The sequence below is a fragment of the Miscanthus floridulus genome, chromosome 3, assembly GCF_019320115.1.
Source record: "Miscanthus floridulus cultivar M001 chromosome 3, ASM1932011v1, whole genome shotgun sequence".
In the NCBI taxonomy this organism is placed as follows: Eukaryota; Viridiplantae; Streptophyta; class Magnoliopsida; order Poales; family Poaceae; genus Miscanthus; species Miscanthus floridulus.
In genome coordinates, this window is record NC_089582.1 from 12,724,184 (window position 1) to 12,732,674 (window position 8,491).

The 8,491-nt window shown below is 50.5% G+C and overlaps 1 protein-coding gene across 1 annotated transcript; it reads left to right on the forward strand.

Annotated features, from left to right (window-relative positions):
* The first annotated feature begins 5,674 nt into the window (after positions 1–5,674).
* On the forward strand, positions 5,675–6,581 carry LOC136544998 (uncharacterized). Its single transcript, XM_066537055.1, has one exon. It carries the CDS (start codon positions 5,823–5,825, stop codon positions 6,579–6,581), a length of 759 nt encoding a protein of 252 aa, XP_066393152.1. The 5' UTR covers positions 5,675–5,822.
* Positions 6,582–8,491: the final 1,910 nt, after the last annotated feature.

The following is an 8,491-nucleotide window of genomic DNA, read 5'->3' on the forward strand; positions in this document are numbered from 1 at the left end:
GAAGACCGGAAAATAGAGAATGTGTGTTGATTATATTGGCCTTAACAAGGCATGTCCAAAGGACCATTTTTCTTTACCACGCATAGACCAGATAGTTGACTCCACCTCAGGATGCGAAATCCTCTCCTTTCTGGATGCCTACTCAGACTATCACCAGATCGCGATGAAAGAGTTCGACCAGCTCGCAACTTCGTTCATCACTCCATATGGTTCGTACTGTTATGTAACCATGCCTTTTGGTCTAAAGAACACTAGCGCCACCTATCAACGGCGCATGCAGCAATGCTTCGCCGATCAACTCGACCCGCTCGATCAGCCTGACCAAGTCGAGCGGCCAAAACCAACAATCGCCGTCTATGTTGATAACATAGTGGTCAAAACGGCCCAAGCTTGCGACCTGATCAGAAACTTATCCGCAACGTTCACGAACCTCCGAAAGGTTCAACATCAAATTAAATCCCGAAAAGTGTGTTTTCGGGGTTCCAAAAGGAAAGCTGCTTGGATACATCGTGTTCGAATGCGGCATCGAGGCCAACCCCGAAAAAATCACGGCCATCTCCAATATGGGCCCTATACACAACGTCAAGGGTGTGCAAAGGCTCACCGGTTGCTTGGCCTCCCTGAGCCAATTCATCTCCCGGCTCGGCGAACGGGAATGCCTCTCTACAAGCTTCTCAAAAAGACAGAAGCTTTCGTCTAGACTGAGGAAGCACAACAGACTCTGGAGAGCCTCAAAGTGTCACTGACGTTGGCCCCAATCCTCGTCGTTCCCGAACAGGGAGAACCCCTCCTCTACGTCGCGACAAGCAACCACGTGGTGAGCGTCGCCCTAGTCATCAAAAGGGAGGAGCCGGGACACCACCTTAAGGTCCAATGACCCATATACTTCATCGGGGAGGTACTCACTGACCCCAAGGTTCGGTACCCCTAGGTGCAAAAACTCCTATATGTCGTGCTGATGGCGACTCGAAAGCTCCTGCACTACTTCACTGACCATGAAGTCTTGGTTGTCACTTCATACCCGCTCGGAGACATCATCCACAACCGTGACGCCGTAGGACGAATCTCCAAGTGGGCACTCGAGCTAATGGGCCACGATATCAGGTATATCCCCCGCACCGCTATTAAGTCTCAGGCTCTCGCGGATTTTGTCGCCGAATGGACGGAGGTCCAGCTATCGACTCCGGACGTCACCCACGAGTACTAGATGATGTACTTCGACGAGGCCGTAATGGCGCCTGGCTCGGGGGCTGGAGTGGTTTTGATCTCCCCGAACAGGAGTAGGCTCCGCTACGCAATCTGCCTCCACTTTTTGGCCTCAAACAACTCCACAGAATACGAGGCCCTCATCAAGTGACTGCGCATCACCATCGAGCTCGGCGTTACGCGGCTCTACGTCCATGGCGACTCGGAGCTGGTCATCGACCAGGTCATGAAGGAGTCCTCTTGCAGCATACTACCAGGAGGTGTCCAAGCTCGAGGACAAATTCTAGGGGATCGAGCTACACCATGTCCCCCAAAAGGTCAACGATGCCGCCGATTTTCTCACAAAATTGGCTGCTAGGCGGGTTCTTTCTCCGGATGAGGTCTTCATCTACGACCTTCATGAACTGTCTACCCGCATCCTAGAAGGTTCGATCTAGACACACCCCGATGCCAACTTGGCGCTTGGGGGCTTCGACCCCGGTGCCTCCATGACGACGACGCCCGCCGACGTCGCCATGGTGGCACTCGATCAAGCCGACTAGCGAGCATCGCTACTCACCTACCTCCTTGAGGATGTTCTCCCACCCGAAAAGACTGAAGCATGACGAATCGCTCAACGTGCCATGACATTCGTCGCACTCGGTAATGAACTCTACAAGCGAAGTCCGTCAAGAGTACTCATGAAGTGCATCCCTACCGACCAAGGCAAGCAGCTCCTCCTTGAGGTCCATGCCGGAATATGCAGACACCACATGGCCCTGAGGTCGCTGGTCGGAAAAGCCTTTCACCAAGGCTTTTACTAGCCCACCGCGCTACGAGATGCGGAGGAGGTCGTCCGCACGTGTGAAGGATGCCAGTTCTATGCTCGGTAAACTCATTTGCCAGCACAGGAGCTCCAAACCATCCCCATCACCTAGCCGTTCGTGGTCTGGGGCCTCGACATGGTAGGACCCCTCAAAAAGGGCCTATGCGGCTTCACTCACCTACTCGTAGCGGTTGACAAATTCACCAAGTGAATAAAGGCCAAGCCCATCACCAACATTCACTCGAAAGAGGTGGTTAAATTCTTCCTCGACATCATCTACCGGTTTGACGTTCCTAACTGTATCATCACTGACCATAGAACTAACTTCACCGAGAAGAAGTTCCTAGACTTTAGTGATGGATACAGCATCAGGATCGACTGGACCTCAGTCGGACATCCGCGTACTAACGGTTAGGTCGAGCGAGCCAATGGCATGGTCCTCTAAGGACTCAAGCCACGCATCTTCGACTGACTCAACAAGTACGCCAAGCGATGGGTTGCAGAGGTCCCAGCGATCCTCTAGAGCCCAAGAACAACCCCAAACCAATCCACATGGTTCACACCCTTCTTCCTGGCCTACGGAGCTGAAGCAGTGCTGCCCTCCGGCCTCAACCACGACGCCCCAAGAGTGAAGGCCTTCGACCGCGACCGAGCCACGGAGGCTCAACAAGACACAGTTGACCTGCTCGAGGAGGCCCGTGAGATGACCGTCATCTGCTCCGCTCGCTACCAGCAAACTGTCCGTAGGTACCATGAAAGAAAAATCAGAGGGAGAATCCTCGAAGTTGGAGGCCTCGTGCTTCAAAGGACCCAATCGACCAAAGAGAAACACAAACTCTCATCGCCTTGGGAAGGACCCTATACGGTGACCGAATTGGTTAGGTGTTGTGCACACTTGTCAAACTTAGCACTAGGTAGCTCAGAAATAGCCCTAAGATCAATTAGAGTCAACTTCATTCACATAGGATTTCGAGTTGGAAGTAAATGGAGGGTCAAATGACTGACCGAACGCTGGTCTGGTTGTGATCGGACGCTGGAAGGTGAGTCCGGTCAGTTCATTTGATCAACTACAGTCATCTGGTACTGACCAAACACTGAGTAGAGGAGCACTAGACGCTGGGTACCTACGTCCGATCTACTCCAGAGAGGTTCTAGAGAGTTTTTTTCTTGACCGGATGCGTCTGGTGGGTGCTGACCGGACGCTGGTCAGAGTCCGGTCAGAGCTTAACGGCTCTCTCTCTAACACAATGGCGGGTACAACTGACCGGAGCATCCGGTCAGCCCGCAGAGTGATGACTCAGCCTCCAAATGTTATGTTTTGAATGATTGGGTACAAATACTTACTCCACTCGTCCATGGGAGGTTTCTTGCCCATTTATTCAGATGAGAAACACCTTTGGAGTGCAAGGGAGAGCAAGAGCCTAGTAAGGTGATTGAGATTTGATAGTACAAGATTGAGGACCTCATTAGTGCATAAGGAGTAGCAAGTGTGTATCCACCTTTCTCATTAGGCTTGTTTTGGTCAAGTGAGAGTTTATGCTTGTTACTCTTGATGATCGCCATCACCAAGATGGCTCGGTGGTGATTGGGAGCTTGGTGATCATCCGACGGAGCTTGTGGATGACTCAAGTCATGTTGTTAGCGGGTGTGGGCGATTCACCGTGACGGAGTATCAAAGAATCAGCCCGTAGAGAGCACTTGATCTTTGCATGGATCAAGGGGGAGCTACACCCTTGCGCGGGTGCTCCAACAAGGATTAGTGGGAGTGGCGACTCTCCGATACCTCAGGAAAATATCACCGTGTTCCTTTCCCTCTCTTTATTTTGAGCATTTACATTTGGGCAATTCATTTCATGTCTTTACATTTCTAGAGTTGCCATGCTAGAGTAGGATTGGAACCTAGGATGCAAAACTTTTGTAAGGAAGAACAACAGAAACATATTTTAGATACAATTGGTGAAATGGGCTAAGTGTAGTGCCTAATTATTGCACAAAATTAGAATTAACCCAATTCACCCCCCTCTTGGGCATCTTGATCCTTTCAAACGGGACACATGGAACATGAACTGAAAACTCCGTACAAGTCATGACATCTTCATACATGAAAGAAAGAACACCAGACAGAACGCATCACCATGCATCCCAGATGATAGACGAATCGATGCGTGCGAACTGAATGTTGGTTTGTCAAGCGCCAAGCAACAACGAGCCTGTCAATAAGAGACGATGATGTGATCAGCAGCCATATTTCCACAAGGGAACGGGACACATGGAACATGAACTGAAAACTTATAGTGTTGTTTTTATAACGTGGGAGGAATGTAAATGCTCCCGAATCAGGAATGTGGACGGAGGACGTTCCTGACGTAACACTCCTGGAATGAGGAGCGCGCGCGGCCATGTTTCATGTGTTCCTGCTGGGCATGTGGTGTACCACCAAAAGCACGTATATTTTTTTTTGAGACGAAAGAAGAATTATATTATATGATAGCTAGGAACATCAACACGTTACAAGCACTCTGAATTACAAAATAGTACCCACGCTGTGAATAGCACTACTCAAAACCTAACATGTTAAATGCTTTGCAGTATGAATGACCGCACAGTCAAACACTCAGGCAAATGGCCTGAGAACAAATACCCAACGAACGACGGCCAACATTCCGATAGGTGGAATTGAGAAACTTCTTCTTTCTGGTGTCCTTCTTCTTCTTTCTACCACCGAAGAGTGAGGAAGACTGATCTGAAAATTATTCTCCCTAGTCCTTCATCATGGCCAGATCTAACCACAACAAAACGGAGAAGAGACCGGAGAAAATTATTCCATGGCGGCGACATCACCTCCGCCATGACTGCCGCCGTCCGAAAAAAAGTCTCCATGTCGTCATGTCGATGAAGATGCCGACGTCGAAGTGGTCGCCCTCATCTTCAACGGAGCCGCCATAGAGAAGACGATTCCACCATTCCCCTTCACCGTCGCCGGAGAGGAGGAGAAGGAGATAAAACTTCAATACTAAAAAATTGGTATGGGGAGACACTAACCCTAATGACTCGATCTACTAGGTAAAGCTTATTAAAAAGCATGAATTTCCACTCTCTTCAGCCCCTGGCAAGATGCCGGAGGGGAAGGGAGGGGGACGGCAGGAGTCGCCCAACTAGGACGTCCCGGAAAGGCCTGCGGGCACACCCCGAAAGCACGTATATTGACTCAACCATCCTCCCTCTCTCTGAGATGCCGGTGTACTAGGCATGTGTGCTTGCGAGCGCGTGAGTGTCCACCGTGCGTGCTCTGAAATGGAAAAAGAAAAGAAGAGCAAGAAGAAAAAGGGAAGCACTTGCGCGGCCGGCTGGCAGTTATTGGGTGTTACGAGCCGACAAGGAGAGCCTTTAGTTCGGTCGTCAAGATACGTTACGTGACACGCCGGCCCACCCATCCACCTGCACCCAACTCACGCACCCGCACGTCCGTCCGTTCACAGACCCAGCCTTTCCACATTGATTTGATTACACCACTACTACACCCTGCGCCTGTCCGTGCTGTCCTTTTCCTTTTTGCTGGTCAGCGCAGCGCAGCCCACAGATCGGCGGGGCGGCATCGCATATATCCGCTCTCGCTTATCCTCCATCCATCGCCCGTCACTCCGCTTTTCAATTCTATGCCCCCTTCTCCACGCCCGAATAAACTCTTCCTTCTCTTCTCCCCTTCCCTTCCATTCCATTCCTTCCTTCCTTGGCCGCCAAGTAACCAATCCATCCATCGTCCACCGAGCGAGCTGCAGCAGGATCAAGAGGCCAGCAGAGACGGTGGACGATGAAGCTGGTGTGGTGCCCCGACACGGCCTCCAAGGCCTACATCGACGGCGTCCGGGCGATCGCGGGCAATGACTCCGCCGACGGTTCGCCCGAGCTCGCCGAGCTCGTCGCCGCCATGGCCGGCGGCTGGAACGCCCAGCTCATCGTCGACGCCCCGTACGTGGACGTGGACGCCTCGCCGTCGCCGTCGCCGTCTAGCAGCCGCCGCCCGCCCGCCACCAGCCTCGCGCTCGCCGCCGCCGCGCGCCGCACGGGCGGCCGCTACGCCCGCCTCGACAACGACAACGACAACGACAACGACGGCGCCACGACTCAGGAGGCCATCAACTCCGGCTCCTCGTCCTCCGCCGCCGAGGCGGCCATGGCGCGGCTGGAGGGCGTCGACCTCCTCGTGCTGGACGCGCGGCGGCGAGACGCGGCGGCCGTGCTGAGGGCGGCGAGGCCGGGGCCCAGGGGCATGGTCGTGGTGCGCCACGGCGACACCACCGGCGGCGGCGTCCGGCGCCGCGCTGCCGCCTCCGCCTCCGCCTCCGCCTCCGCCACCGCGCCGTGGGGGACGATGGCGGCCGGGACCAGGGTCGTGCGCGCCGCCTACCTCCCCATCGGCGCCGGCGGCGTCGAGGTGCTGCACGTCGGGGTCGGCAAGGGCCCCAGCCTGCCGACGGCGCTGCAGCAGAGCAGGAGGTCCGGCCGTGGGCGGTGGATCCGCCACGTCAACCACAGCACCGGCGAGGAGCACGTCTTCCGGCGCCAGTAGCCTACTGCAGCTTGTCTCCACCGCCCTTGGTTACCGGGGACCAACCAGGCTCGTACAGGCTACGTACAGCTAGCTGGCCGCATCGGATCAAAGTCAACGAAAGTTCGTGCGTGTCCTCCCAATTAACACGGCAAAGCTAGCCTAGGTGTTAATTTTCTCGTTAGATTCGTTGAACCTACCCGCGATAGTGATCGAGTATTCCTTACTATATATCCGGGTGGAAATGTGACGATGTATATATACTACAGTACATATACTAGTACTACGACGACCCTTCTTAGCTATAGCTCCTTATTAATTTGTGAATTACTCATGATGCGTGCTTTAAACATTACAGAAGATCTCAGGCTTTTGCTTATGTGGAAGAAAGAGGAGTGAAAGAAATAGACTCTTATTTCCTAGGCTCGAACGAACTACGAGACTATTATTTAGTTTACTACATACCTCAATTTCTTAGAGGTGCCCTTATTACGACTTTTAGGGGGGGAAAATAACCGTTATATTCTAGTGGTATTAAGAAATTTCCGTTTGAGGAAACTCCCATGATAATTGGATCATAAATCATGATCTCTTAATCGTCAAGTAGAAAGGTCCTCCCATCCTTACATTTCCATCCGTAAGGACACATCCTGCCACAGCCTTATTATCATCATGTGCTTCCACCTCTATTGGATAGCCTGACGGACCTCAAGCAGTAGCTAGTCGAGTACTTCCCTCCGTCCCTAAATATCTATCATTTTCGCTTCCCGAGAAATAAGTTTGACTAAATATATGTAAAAAATATTAATATTTATGGTACATAATTAATATCATTAGATAGATATGTGAATCTAGTTTTTTAATAAATTAATTTAGAGATACAAATATTGCACGTATTTTCTACAAATCTAGTCAAACTTTCGGCACGGAAATCCAACGATGACAGTTAATTGGGGACGGAGGGAGTATATGTCTTGGATATCTAAACCTAAACCACTTACGCGGTCTTTCACACACTTGCCATTCTAAAATCGCATCCTTGACCCACGACTTCCGTGAGTAGCCTTCTCGCCATCCTTCTCGCATGCCAGTCTTTAATGAAGTTTTATTCGAGTTTAATCTGTATTTAGTAGGCTACAATAGAAACATTTTTTATGATGTTGCAATGTTTTTAATAAGATAGAGAAGAATTGAGTTTTATTTGGATGGACTCTGTTGGCTCGGTTTTTTACTCTAGATGGTCATGGAATAGAGAAGAATTGAGTTTTATTTGGATGAACTCTGTTGACTCGGTTTTTTACTCTAGATGGTCCTGGAATTAAATGTCTATAAAATACTAGAATGAAACCATGTATGGATAATAGTTGTTTCAACCATGTCTCATTTTATTTTAAGTAACATGGTATTTTGTGAAAACAATGCTATAAAACTTTTCACCAAGAATGACCTATTTCCTTTTAGCCCTTAATATCTACGTCGGTTCGTAATATGTGCCAACACATATACAGTATATTCGATGACGTATCTGAACCAATTAGTATTATAAGCCAGCATGAATACTTAGCATACGTGTAACCTACTTAGTAACATGATCTGGTATGTATAGTCATCAAGGCACCATGTAGATACACTTCAGACTTAGTATTATTGCTAGCTAGATTCACTGCCGGTTCGGAATGCCCCATCACTAGCGAGTTTCACTTCACCCTGTTGGTGATAATCGAGCTAATGACCGCCGGTTTGCATCCGATGATGATAAAACTAATGTCACCGCCTACTTGATTAACCACATGGTGGTGATAAGTTGACAATGACGCTATCTTCAGTAACCAACCAGTGGTGAAAATCAATTGTAAAAACAAAAAAGGTCATTGACGATGGAGAGGTTGTGCTAGTGCCAACAAACACCCACGTCGGGCTCTCGGGATGCC